Source organism: Strix uralensis, chromosome 24 (assembly GCF_047716275.1).
Source record: "Strix uralensis isolate ZFMK-TIS-50842 chromosome 24, bStrUra1, whole genome shotgun sequence".
In the NCBI taxonomy this organism is placed as follows: domain Eukaryota; kingdom Metazoa; phylum Chordata; class Aves; order Strigiformes; family Strigidae; genus Strix; species Strix uralensis.
Window position 1 is genome coordinate 4,064,557 of NC_133995.1, and position 21,605 is coordinate 4,086,161.

The 21,605-nt window shown below is 63.2% G+C and overlaps 2 protein-coding genes across 7 annotated transcripts; one reads left to right on the plus strand and one right to left on the minus strand.

The window, feature by feature from the left end:
• Positions 1 to 575: 575 nt before the first annotated feature.
• Positions 576 to 9,193, minus strand: GNAT2 (G protein subunit alpha transducin 2). 2 transcript variants are annotated; one of them, XM_074893757.1, is made up of 9 exons: positions 8,374 to 9,193; positions 7,391 to 7,433; positions 7,019 to 7,160; positions 6,697 to 6,854; positions 6,212 to 6,340; positions 5,856 to 5,985; positions 3,174 to 3,327; positions 2,593 to 2,798; positions 576 to 1,343 (listed from the first exon to the last, which is right to left on the minus strand). In XM_074893757.1, the coding sequence occupies exons 1-8, from the start codon at positions 8,489 to 8,491 to the stop codon at positions 2,608 to 2,610; spliced, it is 1,065 nt and encodes a 354-aa protein (XP_074749858.1). In that variant the 5' UTR covers positions 8,492 to 9,193; the 3' UTR covers positions 576 to 1,343; positions 2,593 to 2,607. The 2 variants fall into 2 exon arrangements, with proteins under 2 accessions (XP_074749858.1, XP_074749859.1); XM_074893758.1 differs by lacking the exon at positions 8,374 to 9,193 and adding an exon at positions 7,598 to 7,640.
• Positions 9,194 to 10,051: 858 nt separating this feature from the next.
• On the plus strand, positions 10,052 to 21,605 carry AMPD2 (adenosine monophosphate deaminase 2). 5 transcript variants are annotated; one of them, XM_074893743.1, is made up of 18 exons: positions 11,161 to 11,348; positions 13,631 to 13,761; positions 14,010 to 14,140; positions 14,479 to 14,547; positions 15,191 to 15,302; positions 15,878 to 16,064; positions 16,152 to 16,293; positions 16,419 to 16,508; positions 17,548 to 17,677; positions 17,774 to 17,968; positions 18,143 to 18,274; positions 18,386 to 18,549; positions 18,691 to 18,817; positions 18,951 to 19,114; positions 19,198 to 19,318; positions 19,404 to 19,577; positions 19,811 to 19,921; positions 20,457 to 21,605. In XM_074893743.1, the coding sequence occupies exons 1-18, from the start codon at positions 11,279 to 11,281 to the stop codon at positions 20,670 to 20,672; spliced, it is 2,466 nt and encodes an 821-aa protein (XP_074749844.1). In that variant the 5' UTR covers positions 11,161 to 11,278; the 3' UTR covers positions 20,673 to 21,605. The 5 variants fall into 5 exon arrangements, with proteins under 5 accessions (XP_074749845.1, XP_074749846.1, XP_074749843.1 ...); XM_074893744.1 differs by lacking the exon at positions 11,161 to 11,348 and adding an exon at positions 10,052 to 10,140 and having other exon boundaries at positions 15,878 to 16,293; XM_074893745.1 differs by lacking the exon at positions 11,161 to 11,348 and adding an exon at positions 11,105 to 11,156 and having other exon boundaries at positions 15,878 to 16,293.

The following is a 21,605-nucleotide window of genomic DNA, read 5'->3' on the forward strand; positions in this document are numbered from 1 at the left end:
CACAACCCTCCAGGTGTGGCCTCACCAGTGCAGAGCACAGGGGGACTGTCACCTCCCTGCTTCTGCTGGTCACACTATTTCTAAAACAAGCCAGGATGCCGTTGGCTTTCTTGGCCACCTGGGCACACTGCTGGCTCCTGGTCAGCTGCTCGTCAATGAGAACCCCCAGACCCTTCTCTTCCACACAGCTCCAGCCACACCTCCCCGAGCCTGTAGCCATGCAGGGGGTTGTTGTGGCTGCAAATCCTGCCCGGCTGGCAGGGGGCTTTGGTTGGGAAGGTTTTGTGGTTCACAGTGGCCCCGGGCACCTCCGGCTGCCCAGGAGGCTGGTGGTGGCCTCGCTCCCCTGGTTGATCTTAGTGGGAGATCCGAGTGCAGAATGAATGCAGGGAATGTCAAATAATCCTCGATCCAAGCTCTCGGGCACAGGAACGGGGCTTAGGAACAGTCATCACGGAGAAATCCAAGTGGGAGAAATGATAGACAGCCGTGTCATGCCTATTTCTTTATTTTGTTTTTCCTACAGTTAAACGAAGCTGCGTGTGTGATCTCTGCAGTAAACAGTGCGAGGATACAGGATGCATCTACAGATTTATTTACAAACAGTAGAGAGCAAATACAGCTCTAAACAGCTGAATGAAAATCTTTCAAGTAACCATTTCCTCTTTCTCCAGCCCATTTCTGTAGGCGTGCTTGCCTCCCCCAGACCCTCCTGCACGTGCTCCTGCCTGCTCCTGCCTCTGCTTGCCCACCCTCGGCTCCATCCTGGGCTGTGCTTTGGGGAGAAATTCAGCTCTTAGGGCACAAAACCCCCCTTATTTCTCCTGCCAAAGGACAGGTTGGGTCCCAGGCGTGAGTCACAGCTCACCCAGCCTCCACCTTCCCCCGAAACTCCTGCTTCGATGAATTCCGCTTTGATAAAAGGGAAGAAAGGGGCTGCAGAGGGGAGGAGTGCCCGGTCCTCTCTGCTGCCTCTCCCCGAGCACGCTGCCCTGCCCGCCTGCGCCGGGGGACGATGCTTTCATACTAATTTTTCTGGCAGGTGTACCAGGGACCGTGTGCTCTTTGGTGTCAAACCACTCCAGATCTCATTTATAAACGCTGCCTTTCAGGCACTGCAGAGCGTGAGGTTTTCTTTGTTTTTTTTTAAAAAAAAAAAAAAAGAGGAAATGGCCACAAAAGGGAGCTGGAAGTTCAGCTTCAGCCCCATCCTATTTTGGGCTTGAAAGGAGGTGGCGTGGTTGGGCAGGTCGTAGAAAAAGTGGGCTCTGAGTAACTTTTATTTTTTGGTTCATCCTTTTGGCTCTGCTCAGCAGAACGGGGCTGTGAAACTGAAGTCTTTTCTAGCAGGAAGGAAGAAAGAAGAGGGGGTTACAGGCTTTCAAACAACGCAGCCACGGTTGTAAGCGCAGGAAGGGTGGCTTTAGACAAGCAACTTTTCATTGCACCGAACTGGGTGATGGAAAAAAAATTTCATTGCCCTAAAATCCTCTGACCCAGGCACGGCACAAGAAGCCTGGAGCGTGACACTTGTATTCCCTCGCTGATCAACCCCTCCAGCTCTTGCTGCTGCCTGCAACCTCGGGAGCCGGCAGGGCCTCCTGTGCTGCCGTGGCACACAGTATTTATATTTTCCTTGGTGCTAGAAGCGGGTTCACACTCGAAGGCTGCCGAGTGCTCTGCTTAGAAAGCAGCTTTGTTCACAGCACAATGCAGAGCTGGCGGCCAAGGCTGCACCCCCCGTCCTGCCGCAGCCTGCCTCTGCCTGCGGGGAAGCTGCCTGCCTGCTTTATTATTTTTTTTTTTCTTGCTTCTCTATTAATGTTCAGGGACAAGGGAAACGCTGGAGGTTCCCTGAAGAACAAAGCGTCGAAGCTGGTGGTTGGGAGCTGCTCGGAAAGCGGGGAGAGGGGAAGGAGTTCCCACCGCTGCTCAGGCCAGCGGGCAAACGCAGGCGTAAGAATTAGGGTTATAAACCCTAATTAAACCTTCACGGTGACGAGCTAAAAGGCCAGCTGCAGCAGAGCACAGCCTGGGATTCCCGTGCTGCCTCCCTGCTGCACTTGAGTGTCACTCGGGTTGTCCCCACGGGGCCAAGGCTGCGTGACAGCCTCCCCGGCCGGGCTGCAAACCAACACGGCACCACTGACCCTGTTGTGGCAACAGGAGGCCCCGAGATAAAATGATTTGATCTTGCTCAGGTGCATAATTTGGGCTACAATCTGCTGTTTTCCTCTCTCTCCTCACGCAAGTGAAGCGCTCTGGCGACGTGAGTTCAACATAACAACTGGGCTGAGCCCACGCTGCTGTGGGATGGGAATTGGATCCCCCCCCCCAGAGGTCTGCAGGGGGGTGCTGCCCTTCCCCAGGGCTGGTGGGACCCCAAACCCTCTGGTCCTCGCTCATCCCGGCTCATCCTCCCCTCCCCTGCTCTGCAGGCTGGGATTTCCAGACCCTGTTTGATGGCAAAGCCTGGGGGCACCCACGTCCCATCACCCTGCAGAGCAGGATGGAGCAGACTCTGCTGCACCCCCATCCCCCCTCCCCTTCCCCAGCCCTTTTTTTGTGGTTAAACAACTGTTTCTCAGGTACCTGCCACCCAGATGCTCAGAAGAGGCCGCAGTCCTTGAGGTTCTCTTTGATGATGACATCCGTGACGGCGTCGAAGACAAATTTGACATTTTGCGTGTCTGTGGCACAGGTCATGTGGCTGTAGATCTCCTTCACGTCCTTTCGCATGTTGAGATCAAGGAACTGGGTCTTGATGTAATTTCCTGCATCTTCAAATGTGTTGGGACCTGCGGAGGGAGGAAACGAAGCTGCTGCTGAGCTGCTGCCATGGGAGATGATCATCAGAGCTGGGGCGAGGAGCTTAAGGCTTGTTTTTAAGAGCTAGAGCTGAAATTTCTCTCCAGAGGAGGAAGAGGAGGGGGAGAAGGGCTGGGTGGCAACAGCACCTAGCAAAGCACTTTAAAAAAAAGCCATTTTATCCCATTTCAATCCTTCTAAACACCTTCCCGAGGCCACATCTGTCCTCTCCTCTGCTCCTACCTCCAGGGACTCGACTCGACCCCAGCAGAACCCGAGATGCCGTGTCTGTGTCAGGACCACGCGGTTCCCCGCCGGAGACTGTGGTCTGGGGGGTCTCAGGGAGGGGGAATGAACCAACTCACCGTCGTAATCTGGGAAGCAAATGCTGAGGTGGACTTTCTTGATCTTTTGCTCAAAAAGGTCCTTCTTGTTGAGGAAGAGGATGATGGACGTGGCGGCGAAGAACTTATGGTTACATATACTGTTGAATAGGTGCAGGGATTCGTGCATGCGGTTCTGCAAGCAAACAAGCTCGTTGGCACCTTTTGGCCGTTGCAGCCCCCCAAACCCCCCCAAGTTCCTGAGACGAGAGCTTTTCCCCGTGCTGCCGGGGATGCTCCCGTTTGCCGCAGCAGCAAATTGGCTCTGCTGCCTGTCCCCTGCCTGCACCGAGTGTCCCTCTCGCCCATCCAAAAAGCCCCCGCGCCGCGGCGTCAGCGACCCGGGTAAATCACAGAATCACAGAATCATCTCGGTTGGAAGGGACCTTGAAGATCATCCAGTCCAACCGTTAACCCAGCACTGACCGTTCCCAACTCCACCAGATCCCTCAGCGCTGGGTCAACCCGACTCTTCAACCCCTCCAGGGATGGGGACTCCCCCCCTGCCCTGGGCAGCCCATTCCAACGCCCAACAACCCCTTCTGCAAAGAAATCCTTCCTAAGAGCCAGTCTGACCCTGCCCTGGCGCAGCTTGAGGCCATTCCCTCTTGTCCTGGTGCTGGTTCCTTGGCTCAAGAGACTCATCCCCCCTCTCTGCACCCTCCTTTCAGGGAGTTGCAGAGGGCCATGAGGTCTCCCCTCAGCCTCCTCTTCTCCAGACTAAACCCCCCCAGTTCCCTCAGCCGCTCCCCATCAGACCTGTGCTCCAGACCCTGCACCAGCTCCGTTGCCCTTCTCTGGACACGCTCGAGTCATTCAATGGCCTTTTTGGAGTGAGGGGCCCAAAACTGAACCCACTCATCGAGGGGCGGCCTCACCAGTGCCGAGCACAGGGGTCAGATCCCTTCCCTGTCCCTGCTGGCCACGCTGGTGCTGATACAAGCCAGGATGCCATTGGCCTTCTTGGCCACCTGGGCACACTGCTGGCTCATGTTCATCCGGCTGTCAATCACCCCCCCCAGGTCCCTCTCTGACTGGCAGCTCTCCAGCCACTCCTCCCCAAGCCTGTAGCGCTGCTGGGGGTTGTTGTGGCCCAAGGGCAGCACCCGGCATTTGCCCTTAGTGAAGCTCATACAGTTGGGCTCAGCCCATCGCTCCAGCCTGTCCAGGTCTCTCTGCAGAGCCTCCCTACCCTCGAGCAGATCAACACTCCCACCCAACTGGGTGTCATCTGCAAAATCCAGGTGATGCTCAGGGTGGGGAGTGGGGTTAAGCAGCTCTGGGCAGCGCCATGCTCTGATCCCTCCTGGCAGCTTCTGGGATGCTCAGAAATAAAGGCTTAAGGTGGGAAAACTATCCGGGAAAACCTCGCAGCCCCGCTGGAAGGTGCTCAGGGACGGGGACAGCATCCAGGCCGTGCTGCGGGATGCTCTTGCCGGACCACAGCCCCCAGCTGTTACCTGGAGCTTCAGAAAGGAGCAGGAAAAAGGAAAAGTTCCAGTTTTAAAGCAGACTTGCAGTTTCTAGTTTGCTGCAGGGGCATGCTCGGGTAGAAGTGGCTCCACCCAGCTGGAGCAAAGTCTGACTGGGGGCTTTTGCAGTTTTGCTGATGGAAGGTGGGTCTCCTCCACCTTTGTATGGCAGCAGGTAGGTTCTGTAGGGGTCACAGGGACGGTTTTGCCTTGTCCAGCTTCCCATTGCAGCAGCTTTTCTGTCCGGCTTCAGCGAGCGGGGCTGAAGAGCCAAAAAACCAGAGCTTTGGCCAAATCCTGCCCCATCCTGCGCAGGGGAAGCGTTACAGCCTCTCCTGGGGGCTTCGATGGGAACGATGCTCTGTCCTTCCCCCACGTGCCTTAGGCTGCAGCTTTAGGGCTGAGAAAGGGCTGCGCGCTCCTGCCCAGCCTGGGCAAGCCCCAGGTGTGTCGGGCCCCGACCCAGCTCCCAGCAAAGGTTTTTTGGACCCCAAAGCACCAGGGAGCATCCGTGGGGTCGGTCGCTGTCAGAGATACCAGCGAGGACGCTTTGCCCCAGTTCCCCGGGCTAAGGGAGAAGACAGCCTGCTTCTGCTTCTGCACTGCTCGTCTTCACCCCTCATTTCTTCCAAGAAATGACCCATTTTGGGGCCGTCATGTTGCTCCTCTCCCGACCTCCTCCCTCGAAGCTGCCCCTTCCTGCTGCTTTTCTGCCCACCTGGGAGGGCCCAGCGAGGCAAGAGGTGCCTCTGGGGGAGATTTGCCTTCACTGAGAGCGGTTGGCGCCTCTTCCTCCCCTCCTGGGCTGGGTCCGGCTCCTTTGGGTTTGCTCGGGAGGTTTTCCCGCATCTGGAAGCGTTTCCCAGTGGGATGGAGGCTCCTTGGTTGGGAGCTGCTTTGCCCTCGGCTGCTTGGAAGGACGCGGGGGGGGTGGGTGTTTCCTCGTGGGCAGCGGGGGGGGGCAGACCCACGACCTGTGTTTTGGCTAGGTTGGGCTGCTCGTGCCCCAGAGTAAGCGCTGACACGTTTACTGGGTGCAACTGGGTGGGAGCCAGCTCCATCCTGCCTCTCCCACTCCTTTCCCGGATCACCCAGAGCATCCGATGGCACAGAGTGTTGGTCCCCTTCCCTCTGTGACCTGGCTCCACTCCCCCCCCAGCTATAGCCGGGCACCTCTGGGACCCCGACCCACCACTTCGTCGTCCTCCACCAGCACCATGTCGTAGGCGCTCAGCGCCCCGCAGAAGATGATGCAGGTCACCCCCTCGAAGCAGTGGATCCACTTCTTGCGCTCCGATCTCTGCCCTCCCACGTCAAACATCCTGGGGAGGGGACAAAGATGGGGTGTGGGGGGGTGACACATCTAGTCTTGTCATCCCCCCCCCCCCAGTGATGGTCTCAGCACCCTGTCCTCAGCGGGGTCAGGGATGCAGTGACCGACCATCCCTGGTCCAGGGGGGATTGGGGGTCCCTGGAGCATCAGGTTCACCCCAAATCCCCTCCCCACTGTGGGGGCTGATCATGGCGGGGGGGGGGGGGCTCACCCACCTGAAATTCAGGTCTTTGACAGAGAATTTGGTCTCGATGATGCCCGTGGTCTTCACTCGGGACCGCAGCACGTCCTGCTCGTTGGGGAGGTAGTTGGGGGCCGTGATCCTGTCCAGCTGGTTCAGGTAACTGGGGGGGACGGGAGGGGATGTGACCTGCCCATTCCCTGCCCCCCCACCCCCAAGGCTTTTTGGGGATGGATGGGGGAGCTTGAGCCAAATGCTGGGACTCCGAGGCAGCACAATCCCTGGGGGAGCTGGGGGGGGCTGCAGGGACATCGGGGACGGGCACAGCGGGGGGGGGGGCTGCAGCCCAGTGACACCAGCGGGATGGAGGACGGCGGCCTCAGGGTATTCCCAGGAGCAGGGAGGGGATTGATTTTGCCACATTGGGTGGGAAATGGCAACGAGCAGCCCGGGCGGGTGTCCCCAGGCACATCTCTGTGTGTGTGTCCCCCCTCCCCCCTGGCTGGTGACCCCACTCACTACGCGGCCGAGTCGTTGAGCTGGTACTCGGCGGCTCGGTCGAAGCAAGCCTGCACCCCCCCGTCCTTCCACAGCTTCTTGATGCAGTCGACCAGCTCGGGGGGCATGGTGCCCTCCTCGATGGAGTCGGCCAGGTTGAAGAGCTGTCGGCCATTGTCCTGCAAGAGGGACCCGCTGCCACCATCCCACTCGTGGTCCCCCAAAAAGCCCCCCCAGGGTTGAGCAGGGGACTGGGGGGGGGGGGCAGGTGCAGCACAAGGCCACTATGGACCCCTGTTCTGGGGGTTCAGCAGCCCCATGTCGCAGGGGGGTGGGGACTGACCACACAGGACGACTCGGCGTAGTCGATGCCCAGCGTGGTCATGGCGCGGATGATGGCCAGGATGGACTGCAGGATGTTGCCGTAGATGATGGCCTTGAACTCCATGCACTCCTCCTGCGTGTAGCCATCCTGGTGGATGATCCTGGGGATGGGGCGGGGGGGGGCCCCACAGTGGCCTCAGCTTCAAGCTGGGGCACCCTGGGGTGCCCCTCTGTCTCCTCCCAGTATCACCCCACCCTGGGAATCAGCAGGGTGCCACCACCTGCATGACACGGTGGGGTGACCGGGGTGCTGTCACCCCCTCTGCAGGGCTCATTCTGGGGTGTGTGTCCCCCCCCACCCCGCAATGTGGGTGCTTTGGGCTGTACTCACTTCATCTGCTTCACGATGGTGCTCTTGCCCGACTCTCCAGCCCCTGGAAAGGGTGGGGGGAACCTTAGTGCTGCCCAGGGTGGGACAGACCGCAGGCCTGATGCCACAGTGATGGGCACACTCAGCCGCTCCCCCTCCTGCTTCACTCCCCCCTGACCAGCCCCCCAGCCCATCCTCCTCCCCCCAGTGCCACCATCCCCACGCCACCTCTTGCACCCAGAGCCGGGCCGCACCTCAGGGACCCCCAGGGGTGGTGGGGACCCATTGGACTGCCGGTCCCCAGGGTCCCACACCTCCCGCCCGCCGCGGGCATCACCGGCGATGGCTTCGGTGCTGTAAGCAGCTTAGGGCAGCACAGGAAGCTGCTTAGAATTAGGGTGCTAATCGCCTTGACCCCGGCCCCCCCACCTGGATAAGCCCCCGCCGCCAGTCTCTGCCCTGCGGGTCCCCGATGCCTCCCCATGGGGTCACCCCACTGCCCGAGTGGGGTGTAGGAGGGTCCCCTGAGGGACTGTCCCTTCCCACCCTGCACCCAGCGACAGGGTTTGGGGGTGCTGGTGGCAGGAGCTCCCCGGGGTGTCACTGACCCCCCTGGGATGTGTCGCAGCCTGGCCCAGGTGGGACCCAGTGTCCTGTCCCCACGCTGTCCCCTTCACCAGTCTTGTGGCCACCAAGGGCTGATACCACCCAGGCACAACCCTGGGGGCCACCCACCCAGCTGGTGGGACAACCTCTGCTCCCTAAGGGCAGCTCATCAGGCTAATGAGGGCTAATGAGCTGCAGGGAAACGAAGAAAGGCAGATGGGGTTGGGGACTCCCTGTCCTTGTCCTCATCCCTGTCCCCTCTCCCTGGCTGCTTTTCCCCCCTGCCCATCCCCAGCAGCCATATCCCCCCCAGCATCAAGGGGGTCCCCCATGCCGGGTGGGGACAGGGGACAATTCCTGCTCTTCCTCCCGGGGACATCCCTCCCCTCCACCCTTACCAAGCAACAGCAACTTGACCGTCTTGGCCTCTTTATCCGCATCCTCCTGGAGCTTCTTCTCCAGCTCCTTGGACCTCTTGGCCATCTCCTTGTCCTCCGCACTGGCCCCGCTCCCCATGGTCTCCTCTTCCTCCTCGAACGCCTCGAGCTCCTCTAGGTCCCCAGGTGCTTCCAGCTCTCCCCGGCGCGCGCACCCCGAGGGCGGGTGGTGGGCAATGGGGGGGAGAAAGAGGAGCCCCAAAAGGCCGAGCCGGGTACCCGCCGGCCCGATATGGGGGTGCCCCACAGCAGGCAGAGCTCGGTGGGTCTTTGCGAGCCGGCTGCCCCCCACTGTCTCCCTTAATTCCCCATGGATAACCTGATTTTTTTGGACGGCGGGATTTGGAGACTTTTTATCTCACCATGTGACCCAGAAAATCCAATTAGCCCAAGATGGCAAAGATTAGGGCTCACTGGGGGGGGGGGAAAGACGGAGCATCTCGGGGAGGTGGGCACGGGGCTTTACGTAAGGGGGCAGGCGGTGTGACACCCTCTGCCCGCGGGGGACGGGGACACCCTGTGTCCCCCGGGATGGCTCAGGAGGGGGTTTGGGGCACCCCCCTGAGTCCGTGGGCTGTGTCCCCCCATGTGCTGGGTTGGCACTGGGGATGGGGTCAGCCCCCAGCTTGTGTTCCCCCCACCCGGGGGGTCCCTGGGTGCTGCGGGGGTGGTGGCGGGGGGGACGGGGGCACTGGGGGATTCCTCCTGTGGAGGAAAGGGAGCTAATTACCCCGGGTGGGTAACGAGCCCCCCTCATCCTGCCCTGCTGGGTGCTGCCCCTCGCCCTCCTGCTGCCTAAGCTCTTTAATGGGATCGTGCGCTCAGCCTTCCTCCTCCTCCTCCTCCCCCTGGGCTCAGCACCCCCCTCCCCAGCCCAGCACCCGTCCCCCAGGCCAGCAGGACCACAGCATCCCCCCACACCCCGGGGGGCAGGTGGGTGCTCCCACCCCATCCTGCCAGGGCTGATTTTGGGTGCAGAGGTGACCCCTTGGGGGGGGACACACCGGTAGCCCCAGGTTGGGGTGTCAGGTCCCCCCAAAGGTGCTGCAGGTCCCCGGTGTTTGGGTTTAAGATCCCCTAAATCCCTGCACCCCACAGGGTCACTGGGATCTTTATGTCCCCTTACTGGTGTCCCCATATCCCACCTGGCGTGTCCCCCCCAAGCTCCCCCCCTGCGCCATCCCTGCCAGCCACCGTGGCGTGGGGACAGTCTGTCCCCGCTGTCCCCGCGGACACAAAGCCCCTTCTGAGCCTCTAATGAACTCGGCGCTAATGAAGGGGGTCCAATTAAAATACCAACTCCCCCACCCGGTGTCACAGGGAGGGGACGGACGGTGCTGGGGAGGGGACACAGCTTTTGCCCATAGCCCACACCTCAGGCTGGGGGTCCCCACTGTCCCCCCCCTCCCCCATGGCTGTTGTGCCCCCCCCAGCCTGGCACAGAGGTGGCCCTGATGGGTGGTGTCACCTCGTTGTCCCCTTTTCCCCCTCTGTGGGACAGCGGGATGGGGTGGGGGACACGGGGGGGGGGGGGACAGGCCCTGGCGGGTGACATTCCCTCCGCTCCAGCAGTGGCTAAAAATACCCCCCCGCTCCGGTGCAGGATTAGGGGACTCGCCCGGGTGCTCGGTGGGGACACAGCCCCGCACCCACCCAAACGCCTCCCCAGCACCCACCCGAACCCGTCCCCGTCCCTCCAGGCCGCGGCACCGGGGGCCACCGGCGCAGGTAGGGACACGCGGGGATCGGGGACACACGCGCAAGGATGTGACACCCCCGACACCCCCACAGCTGGGTCCTGCTTCTGGGGTGAGGGGGGGGGTCCCCTGTATGATGGTGCCTCCAGCTTGGCTGGCGGGTAAGGGGGGGTTGGGGGGGGCTGTGGGGGTCACGCCCTGTGCTGTTACCCCACGGGGACATGCTGAGGCCCCCCGACCCCCCCTTGCAGGATCAGGGAGGGGGCTGGTGATGGAGTGTGAGTCCCCTCTTTTGGGGTGCGGTACCCCACCCCCCTCGGGGGGGGGTGATGCCCCATTTAGGGGGGTACTGGCTCTTTTTGGGGGGGTAAAATGTCTAAGGGGGGGGTGATGGTCCGTGCTGGGGGGCGCAGCGCCCACCCTGGGGAGGGGGGTGCCCGTCCCGGGTGTGGCGGGGGGTACGGAGCTGCTGCCGGGGGGGGGGGCCGCGGTACCCCGACTCTGACGGGGATGATGCCTGTCTCTGCGGGGGGGCGGGGAATAACACCCTGTCTTGGGGGGGTGGGGGGGGGCAATGCCTGTCTTGGGGGGGGGGTGATACCCTGTTGCTGGAGGTGCCGCTGCCATTTTGGGGGGGGTCAATACCATCTCTCGGGGGGGTGAACGCCCCTCTTGGACGGGGGGGTGTACGGTGCATGCCGGGGGGGGGGGCACGGCTGTCCCCGGCGGGGAGCGGGGAGCTCAGCACCGCATCCCCAGGGCGCACAGCACCCGTGCCGGAGCGAACCCCCCCCCCCGCCCTTCGCCCAGCGCCGCAGCAGGGCTGGTTGCTCCGACAACCTTCTTCCTCCTCCTCCTCCTCCTCCTCCTCCTCCTCCTCCTCCTCCTCCTCCTCGGCCACATCCTCCTCCCGCCCCATCCTCTTCCTCGGCCGCGGCTTCCGGCCGGGCTCCGCCGGGGACTTTGGTCCAGCCCCGGGTTTCCTGCATCAATCATCAACCAGGGGAGGGAGCGGCAGCCATCGCCCGGCCCTGCCGCCCTGCTGCCGTAAGAGTCCCCGCGGGGCCCCCCCCGCCGCCGCCGCCACCCCCGCGCCCGTCACCCTCCCCCTGTCCCTCGCCACCACCATCGCCACCACCATCGCCACCCCCGTCACCCCAGGAGCCGCCATGGCCTCGGCCGCCCCGGCCAAGTGCCCCTTCAAGAAGCGGGGCAGCCTGCAGGCCCCCAGCCCCGCAGGTGAGCCCCCCCCATCCCACCCCCCCGCCAACGACCCCGCCACCACGGCTGGGGCTGACCCGCCCCCGCCCCCCCAACTCCCAGCACCCCCCGGCACCGTGCCGGTAGCCCACGGGGTGGTCCAGGCCGCTGGTCACGGCAAGCCCGAAGGGGCGATGCTGCGGTGGAGGGGGGGGAGGTGGGGGGCTGATGTGGGTGCTAAAGGAGGGGGGGGGGCTTCAATCTGTCTGTATTTATTGGGGGGGGGGTGTGCTTGGGGGTGACGCGCCCATCACCGTGGCGTCTGGGCTGCTCAGCGGGCCCCTCCCGCCGCCGGGGGCTGAGGGGGGCCAGTGGTGTTGGGGTGTCCTGTGTGTGCCCCCCCCTCACCCCTCCTCTTCCTCCTCCTCCTCCTCCTCCTCCTCCTCCCCGGCAGCGCGGGGCGGGGTGGGGGGGGGGCCTCTGCGGCGGAGCAGTGGCGCAGCGGGTGGTGTGTGCTGAGGAGGAGGAGGGGGGGGGGGGGCGAAGAGCTGGGGCTGGGGGGGGTACGGGGTGGTGGGACCCCCGCGGGGGGTCAGGGTGCTGGTGTTAGGGGGGGGGGGAGCGACTTCACGTGTCATCCTGGGGGTGGTCTCGGCTGGGGGTGACGGTGGCATGGGGTGACAGTGGCACAGGGTGTCGGTGGCACGGGGTGACAGTGGCACAGAGTGACAGTGGCACGGGGTGACAGTGGCACAGGGTGACGGTGGCACGGGGTGACGGTGGCATGGGATGATGGTGGCACAGGGTGTCGGTGGCACGGGGTGACAGTGGCACAGAGTGACAGTGGCACGGGGTGACGGTGGCACGGGGTGTCGGTGGCACAGGATGATGGTGGCACAGGGTGACGGTGGCACAGAGTGACGGTGGCACGGGATGATGGTGGCACAGGGTGACGGTGGCACGGGGTGACGGTGGCACAGGGGGGGCGAGGTGGCACCTTGCAGCTGGCACCCAGCTGTCGCTGCTGCTGCTGAGGTGCCACCGGGGCTGCCCGAGGCTGTGGGTGGCACCAGGGTGGCAGGTGTGTCCCGAGTGGGTGGCACAGGGCGATGGGCATATCCCGGTGACACGGGGCACCCTTGGGTGTCACCGTGTGCCAGTCGTGCCCTGGGTGAGGCACATCCTGGGTGACACTGGTGCCATCCCTGCCCCGGGTGCCCCCAGCTGCCACCGCTGCCCGCCGCGGGTGGGCACCCCCAGGTACCTGGGTGGTGGGGAGACTGAGGCGGGGGGAGAGGGTGGCTCCGCCTGAAACGCTCTTGCACACGCGTGTGCGCCGCGGGGGGGGGGTGGGCAGGGAAGAAGCGCCCCCAGCCCAGCGCAACGTGCCTCAGTTTCCCCACCCCAAACCTCAGCAATGGGCCCATTCCAGTTTGGGTGACGCAGGGAGGATGCGCTATGGGGGGCAAATGGGGTGGGGGGGCTCCTTGGAGGGGGCCAGGATGCCGGGGTTCACCCCCCCAAGCTGTGCTGGGGGCTCTTACTGGTGGCCCCAGTTTAACCAGTAGGGGTGCTGTGACGCTGGGGGGGGGTGCTGGGGGAGTCAGGTCGGGTTCCCCTCCCTCCCCCCAACACACACTGCACCCCCTCCCTGCACTCCGCGGGCCAGGTATGGGGGGGGGGGCGGGGGGGGCCGGGAAACCGCCCCCAGCCCATGCCCCCAGCACAGGCAGGAGCCAGGGATGCTCTGGGGGGGTCGGGGTGATGGGGTTTGTTTGCTGGGGAAGGCGGGGTGGGGGGGGGCGTTACTTCTCAACCCTCCCAGTTTGGGGGTGCCCCCCCCTGGTTGTGCCTTTTGTGCTGGATTGGGGAGGGGGCAGGAGGATGTGGGGGGGCAGTGCTGGTGTTGGGGGGGGGGGCAAAGAGGGTGGATGGAGCAGCCTGGCTGAGAGAAGGGGTGGGAGGGGGGAGTGGGGGGGGGGGACACACCCCAGCATCCTGCCCTCCCACCATGCTGGGGGGGTCCTGCCCCCCCCATCTCTGAGCCCCTCGTTCAGTAACGCTTCTGGCTTCTTATCCCCACCCCCCCCCCCCCAGCCCCGCTGGGGACCCTCAGTACAGCAGAGGGAGGGGGTAGAGGGGGGGGGGAGGTCCCTCCTCCCCTTGAGCTGCCTCAGTTTCCCCATCACCACGTCGGGGACCAGGATCCCAGTTCCTGGGGGGGGGCGGGTGGGGGCTGTGGAAGGGCTGATTAACCCCTCCCTGCCCGGGAGGGGGTTCAGGGCCCCCCCCCCCAGCTCACACCATACCGGTGTCTGCAGAGTTGCGGGCTGGGCCGGGGTCCCGGCCCCTGCAGTCGGCGCGTTCCCTGCCCGGGACCCCCCATTGCCTGAAGCATTTCCCCGTGGACCTGCGCACCTCCATGGACGGCAAATACAAGGAAATCGCGGAGGTGGGTCCCGTGCACCGAGTTTGCCAGGTCTCGGGGGTGGGTGTGGTGGTGGTGGGGGGTCTCACCTCCATCCTTTCCCCTCCCATCCTCTCCCACCCACCCCCCCAAACCCTCCTCCCCCACCTTTCCAGCTTAGTCTGGGGACACACACAGATACCGTGTCCCCCCCCCCCACCCCCGTGACCGTTCCCCTCCCAACCCTGCGGGCTGAGACCGGGCACAGCTCGTGACAGGGATGATCCGGGCAGGAGCTGTTCTGCCGCTCGCTGGCCGAGAGCGAGATGCGGACGGCGCCCTACGAGTTCCCGGAGGAGAGTCCCATCGAGCAGCTGGAGGAGCGGCGACAGCGCCTCGAACGCCAGATCAGCCAGGACGTCAAGTAAGCTGGGGGTGGGGGGAGTCGTCGTGTCTCCCCCCCACCACGGGACGGGGATCCCCGCATGGGGACGGGCCACCCACCCCCCCCCCCCCCCACCCTGGGTGCCCCCGGGGCGGGGCTGTCGGTCCTCTGTGCCAGCTCTGTGTCCTCTCTCCCGTGGGTGTTGCGCTTGGTGTCCCTTTTTTTAATTCAGTTTTTCTGGTTTCTGTGTGTTTTTTGTTGTTTTCGGCATTAACGGGGTGTTTTCTCTCCCCGGCCCCTCTCTCCTCTCCCCCACCCTGACTGTCCCCCCCCTCACCCCTCCCCACCCTGCCCCGTCGCTGCCTGCTTGTCCCCAGACTCGAGCCCGACATTTTGCTCAGAGCCAAACAGGACTTCTTGAAAATTGACAGTGCCACGGACTTACAGTGAGTGTCCGGCTCGGTGCCACCAGCCGGGGACACGGGGTGGGGTATCGGGGACCCCCCCCGGCCCTGCTCTAACCCGCCCCCCCCTGCCAATCCCCCAGACACAGAGCTGAAAGGTCCCCACCCATCCGCTCTCGCTGGCACTGAAGGGGTTAATGCACCCAGGGAGGGGGTTAAGGGGGGGGATTTGGGGTGACGTGGGGGGGTCCCAGCCCCGCTGGTGGCACAGGACCCCATCCTGGCCCTGTCACCCCCCTGGATGGGGGGGTGTGATGCTGCGTGTCCTCCTCCCTCCTGTCTCCGCTTGGGAGTTGTCTCTGTCACGAGTTATTTCGTTCTCTGTCCTCCCCCCCCCCCCCCCGCCCCCGCAACTTTTCGTTGTGCTCGTGTGGGGCTGAGGGGTGTGTCTGGTGGGGGGGGGACACAAACCACTGTCTGTGGGGACGTGGGTGGCCCCTGGCTGCCCCAACAGGGTGGTGACATCCCTGGGGACATCATCACCCTCCTGCCACCCGCGGGGCTGGACACAGTCCCGGGGGCAGGTGCTGGTGCTGCTCCCGGCAATTATGGGGGGGGGACACAAGGACACTGGGATGGGGACGGACGGTGTCACCATCTCACCAGCCACCGTCTGTCCCCACAGGCTCTTCAAGGAGCAGAGCGAGGACCTGGTGGACCATGTCCCCAAGGAGCGGGAGGCGCTGCTGGAGCGGGAGTTCCAGCGAGTCACCATCTCTGGGGAGGAGAAGTGCGGGGTGAGCCCCCCCCTCAACCGCCCCCCCACCCACTGGGACCAGGCGAGGGTCTTCGGGGTTGCTTTATTTTCACAAAATCCCAGAATCCCAGAATCCTCTCAGTTGGAAAAGCCCTTGAAGCTCCTCCAGCCCAACCATGAACCTCACCCTGACCGTTCCCAACTCCACCAGATCCCTCAGCGCTGGGTCAACCCGACTCTTCAACCCCTCCAGGGATGGGGACTCCCCCCCTGCCCTGGGCAGCCCATTCCAACGCCCAACAACCCCTTCTGCAAAGAAATCCTTCCTAAGAGCCAGTCTGACCCTGCCCTGGAGCAGCTTGAGGCCATTCCCTCTTGTCCTGGCGCTGGGTCCTTGGCTCAAGAGACTCCTCCCCCCTCTCTGCACCCTCCTTTCAGGGAGTTGCAGAGGGCCATGAGGTCTCCCCTCAGCCTCCTCTTCTCCAGACTAAACACCCCCAGTTCCCTCAGCCGCTCCCCATCAGACCTGTGCTCCAGACCCTGCACCAGCTCCGTTGCCCTTCTCTGGACACGCTCGAGTCATTCAATGGCCTTTTTGGTGTCCCCCCTCCCCAGGTGCCCTTCACGGACCTTCTGGATGCAGCCAAGAGTGTGGTGAAGGCGTTGTTCCTGCGGGAGAAGTACATGGGTTTGTCGCTGCAGAGTTTCTGTAAAACCACAGCCCGGTACCTGCAGGAGCTCTCGGAGAAACCCCTGGAGACCCGCGGCTACGAGGAGGTGCCCGAGACCCCCGTGGCCGCCGGTGAGCGCGGGGTGCTGGGCTCTCCACACTGGGTTTTGGGGGAGCCATTCGATGATGTATGTCTTGGTGGGTGTCTCCCGGCCGTAGATGCCCCCGTGCACCCCCCGTTCGCAGAGCAGCACCCCTACGAGACGTGGGACCCCCAGACCATGCCGGCTGATCTGGGCTTCGGGCTGAAGATGGTGGACGGCGTGGTGCACGTCTACACCAAGCAGGACCTCACTGACAAGTCAGTCGTGAGAAGGGCGGTCGCTCACTGGTGTGATGAGTTTGCCGGGGGGCTGCGGTGGGGGGCGTAGGGTGTTGGCGGGGGGGTCCCTGTATGTGACCCACCTCTGTCCCCCCCCACTCCAGGAGCACGGAGCTGGACCTGCCGTACCCCGACCTGCAGGAGTTCATCGCCGACATGAATTTCCTCATGGCTTTGATCATCAATGGGCCCATGTAAGGAGAAGGGTCCCACCATGGGGGTGTCCTGGGGTGGGGTGGGGGGACACAGAGCCTTGGGGACAGCACCCGAGGACAAGTGCCAGGTCCTGCACTTGGGCCACAACAACCCCCTGCATGGCTACAGGCTCGGGGAGGTGTGGCTGGAGCTGTGTGGAAGAGAAGGGTCTGGGGGTTCTCATTGACGAGCAGCTGACCAGGAGCCAGCAGTGTGCCCAGGTGGCCAAGAAAGCCAACGGCATCCTGGCTTGTGTTAGAAATAGTGTGACCAGCAGAAGCAGGGAGGTGACAGTCCCCCTGTGCTCTGCACTGGTGAGGCCACACCTGGAGCGTTGTGTCCAGTTTTGGGCACCTCAGTACGAGAGAGATCTCGAGGGGCTGGAGCGAGGGCAGAGGAGGGCAACGAGGTGGGGAAGGGCCTGGAGAATAAATCCTGTGAGGAGCCATTGAAGGAGCTGGGACTGTTCAGTGTGAGGAGGAGAAGGTGAGGGGAGACCTCATCACTCTCTACAGCTCCCTGAAAGGACGTTGTGGAGAGGTTGGTGCTGGCCTCTTCTCCCAGGGAATTAGTGACAGAACGAGAGGGAACGGCTTTAAACTGCAACAGGGGAGGTTCAGGCTGGACATGAGGAAAAAAATGTTTCCCCGAAAGAGTGGTCAGAGTGGAATAGGCTGCCCAGGGAGGGGGTGGAGTCCCCATCCCTCGGTGTGTTTAAGGGCCGTTTGGATGAGCTGTGGGGGGATGTGGGGTAGGGGAGAACTTTGTAGAGTCGGGCTGAGGGTTGGACTTGATGATCCCGAGGGGCTTTTCCAACCTGAGTGATTCTGGGATTCTGTGACATGGCGGTGGCTATAACACACGGTGCAGCTCCCACATCCGTGTGTCCGTCCTTGCTCATGGTCACCATGCACAGGGAGGGGGGCCCAAGAGTCGGGACCTGCGTCCCCTCATCCTGGTGGGCATCAGCCCTTTTGGGACTGGATGTTCTCCCTCCCTAACACCCCCAAACTGATGCCCCCTCCCCGCCTCGGGCAGCAAATCCTTCTGCTACCGCCGGCTGCAGTACCTGAGCTCCAAGTTCCAGATGCACGTTCTGCTCAACGAGATGAAGGAGCTGGCGGCCCAGAAGAAGGTGCCCCACCGCGACTTCTACAATATCCGCAAGGTACCTGCCAGCTCGTGGTGGTGGTGGGGGGGTCTTGGCTTGGCCAAGGAGCTTGTGGAGGCTCTCGGGGCTTGAGCAGCACCTCTGGCTGTACAGGTGGACACCCACATCCACGCCTCGTCCTGCATGAACCAGAAGCATCTCCTGCGCTTCATCAAGCGGGCCATGAAGAAGCACCTGGATGAAATCGTCCACGTGGAGAAGGGCAAGGAGCAGACGCTCAAGGAGGTCTTCGAGACGATGAACCTCACCGCCTACGACCTGAGCGTGGACACGCTGGATGTCCACGCGGTACGGGGGACACCCCCAAATCCTGGAGAGGCACAGGGCCCTCAGGGGTGGCGGATCTTCTTCAGGGGGTTGTCCCAGGGTGGGGTGGGGGATGCTGGTGGCTCTGGATAGGGATGTTGTGGTGGCTCTGGGGTGACGAGGGGGTCTCAGCTCACATCTGCGTCCCCCTGCCAGGACCGCAACACCTTCCACCGCTTCGACAAGTTCAACGCCAAGTACAACCCCATCGGCGAGTCCATCCTGCGGGAGATCTTCATCAAGACGGACAACCGCGTCTCGGGGAAGTACTTTGCCCACATCATCAAGGTGAGCGGCCCTGATGGGTGACATCTCCCTCCCACCGATGCCCATCGTGGCAATGCCACCCACATCCCGCTTCCCGGTGGCCGAGGGGTGACACACACCCCTCGCCGGCAGGAGGTGATGTCTGACCTGGAGGAGAGCAAGTACCAAAACGCCGAGCTGCGGCTCTCCATCTACGGCCGCTCCCGGGATGAGTGGGACAAGCTGGCCCGCTGGGCCGTCAACCACCGCGTCCACTCCAACAACGTCCGCTGGCTCGTGCAGGTGCCCCGGCTCTTGTGAGTAATGGGGAGGGGGGGCAGATACCCTCAACCGGGGCCGTGTCCTGGGTGGGGAGACCAAGGACACCCCAGTGATGGGTGGGGTGGGGTCGGGTGGGGTGGGACAGCCGGCTCTGAGTGGGGTCTGTCTCCCTGCAGCGATGTCTACCGGACGAAGAAGCAGTTGGCCAACTTCCAGGAGATGCTGGAGAACATCTTCCTGCCCCTCTACGAGGCCACCGTCCACCCTGCCCAACACCCGGAGCTGCACCTGTTCCTGGAGCACGTGAGCACACCACGTCCTGCTCCCCAGGGGGGGTTGACACGGGGGGACACCGGTGACACCCTAACTTGGACCCGGGGTGGGGGAGATCTACTGGAGGGGTGACCATCCCACCCCGGGGTTGTCTCTGCCGCAGGTGGACGGCTTCGACAGCGTGGATGATGAATCCAAACCAGAGCATCACATCTTCAACCTGGACAGCCCCTTGCCGGGCAACTGGGTGGAGGAGGACAACCCCCCCTACTCCTACTACCTGTACTACATGTACGCCAACATGACGGTACTCAACCACCTCCGACGGTAAGGACACCTCGGGGTCCCTGGTGCCTCCTGGGAGGGTCTTGGGGGGGGTCAGATGATGACAGGCAGCCCCCCCGTTGCAGGAAGAGAGGTTTCCACACCTTCGTCCTGCGCCCGCACTGTGGCGAGGCCGGTCCCATCCATCACCTCGTCTCGGGCTTCATGGTCTCGGAGAACATCTCCCATGGCTTGCTGCTCCGCAAGGTGAGCGGGGATGGGGGTGCCCGTGGGGGCTGGGGATGTGGCTGGGGGCCCTCCCCATCCTCACTCTGCTGTCCCCCCCTGCCAGGCCCCCGTCCTGCAGTACCTCTACTACCTGGCACAGATCGGCATCGCCATGTCCCCGCTGAGCAACAACAGCCTCTTCCTCAGCTACCACCGCAACCCCCTGCCCGAGTACCTCTCGCGGGGGCTCATGGTCTCCCTCTCCACTGACGACCCCCTGCAGTTTCACTTCACCAAGGTGAGTGGTTGTGAGGGTGGGGGGGTTCACAGGCCACCCCCCCTGCCCCTAAAAATGGCTACAGGGTGGCCACCAGCCAAGCCATGGTGATGGGACAAGGGTTGGTGGTGGCTGGCAGCGAGGCAATGCCCATGGGTGCTGATGGTCCAGAGAGGGTGGGAGAAGCTGGCAACCCCCATCCTCTCTTGAGGGGTGGCCCATGGGTGGGTGCTGAGTGTCGTCCCCCCCGCCAGGAGCCGCTGATGGAGGAGTACAGCATCGCCACCCAGGTCTGGAAGCTCAGCTCCTGCGACATGTGTGAGCTGGCCCGCAACAGCGTCCTGATGAGCGGCTTCTCACACAAGGTAACGCCCCCCAGGACCCCCCCCAGCCCCCTGCGGTGGGCGCTGGCAGCACCCAAGGGCGCAAGGCTGGTGCAGGGTCTGGAGCACAGGTCTGATGGGGAGCGGCTGAGGGAACTGGGGGGGTTTAGTCTGGAGAAGAGGAGGCTGAGGGGAGACCTCATGGCCCTCTCCAACTCCCTGAAAGGAGGGTGCAGAGAGGGGGGAGGAGTCTCTTGAGCCAAGGACCCAGCGGCAGGACAAGAGGGAATGGCCTCAAGCTGCGCCAGGGCAGGGTCAGACTGGCTCTTAGGAAGGATTTCTTTGCAGAAGGGGTTGTTGGGCGTTGGAATGGGCTGCCCAGGGCAGGGGGGGAGTCCCCATCCCTGGAGGGGTTGAAGAGTCGGGTTGACCCAGCGCTGAGGGATCTGGTGGAGTTGGGAACGGTCAGGGTGAGGTTCATGGTTGGGCTGGAGGAGCTTCAAGGGCTTTTCCAACCTGGATGGTTCTGGGATTCTGTGAGGCAGCTGTGGGAGCTTCTCCTTGCTCTTCTCCCCAGGTGAAGAGCTACTGGCTGGGTCCCCACTACCTGAAGGAGGGTCCGGAGGGCAACGACATCCGTCGTACCAACGTCCCCGACATCCGCGTGAGCTACCGCTTCGAGACGCTGTGCCAGGAGCTGACCCTCATCACCCAGGCGGTGCAGACCGAGGAGCTGGAGACCATCCAGGAGGAGGACGCACTCACCATCACCTCCACCCTGGGCACCCACTGATTCCACCCCCCGCCACCTCCCCGGGCTCCCGTGGGGACCCCTCTGTCACCCCGCATCCCTCCAGGGCTTTGCCGCCGTCCCCCTCCTGCTACCTCCCGCCCTGGGCAGGGGACGCTCCCCGCTGCTGTCCCCAGCGCCCCGCCGGTGCCACCGTGGCGGTCGGGGTCTGCTGGGTTCTCTCCGTTTCTTGTTTTTTTGGGTTTTTTTTTTTTGTTTATTTGGTTTTTTTGTCCGTTTTTTGTTGTTTTTTTTTTTTTTTAACGGGTGTCTCCTTGCCAGGCTTGGTGGCATGGGGACGAGGCTACAGGAGGTGACATGAGTGCAGGCACAGCCGGGGGGGTCCTGGCTTCACCTCCCAGGCTCAGGCCGTGGTGACAGGTCAGGGGACATCGGTGCCGGGCATGGGGACGTTGTAGGGGACCCAGCCCAGGAGCAGGGCCCGGGTCCTGATGCTTTTTAAACACCTGCCCCTCTCTCCGTCCACTTTCTCGCCCCGTGGGGACACGGGGACACGCCACGCCGCACCCCAGGAACCCAAACCCGGGCTGTCTCGCACCCTCCCGCGGGGGTGCCACATCGGTGGGGACACGGGGTCCTGGCTGGAGGGGACGGTGCCTTGTGGAGGATGGTCCATCCTCCTTGTCACTGCAGGGAGGAAGGCAAAGGGGCCGGGGTGACGCGTGTCCCTGTCCCCCACGCTCCCAGGAGCTGTTTGTGGCCCGGATCGGGCTGGATGAGGCTTCTCCCTTCCTGGTGGGGTGTTACCCCGTGTCCCCCCCCCATCCTGGTCCTGTCTCCCCCCGTGGTCCGGAGCCGGCGGCCAACGCTCCCAGGAAACCATGATGGTGACTACAAAAAAAAAAAAAAAAAAAGTTAAAAAACAAAAAAACCAACCAAGCAACCAAGCATGAAAAATAAAGTATTTAAGTAAAA

Coding starts and splice junctions, on each gene's coding strand:
- GNAT2 (XM_074893757.1), bottom strand. CDS start 8,491: ATGGGGAGCGGGGCCAGTGCGGAGGACAAGGAGATGGCCAAGAGGTCC. Junction 6,855..7,018: donor ACGCCGAGTCGTCCTGTGTG/GTCAGTCCCCAC, acceptor TCCCTCTTGCAG/GACAATGGCCGACAGCTCTT. Junction 2,799..3,173: donor TTGCTTCCCAGATTACGACG/GTGAGTTGGTTC, acceptor CTCCCTCCGCAG/GTCCCAACACATTTGAAGAT.
- AMPD2 (XM_074893741.1), top strand. CDS start 11,279: ATGGCCTCGGCCGCCCCGGCCAAGTGCCCCTTCAAGAAGCGGGGCAGC. Junction 13,762..14,009: donor AATACAAGGAAATCGCGGAG/GTGGGTCCCGTG, acceptor TGATCCGGGCAG/GAGCTGTTCTGCCGCTCGCT. Junction 15,303..15,877: donor CTGGGGAGGAGAAGTGCGGG/GTGAGCCCCCCC, acceptor CCCCCTCCCCAG/GTGCCCTTCACGGACCTTCT.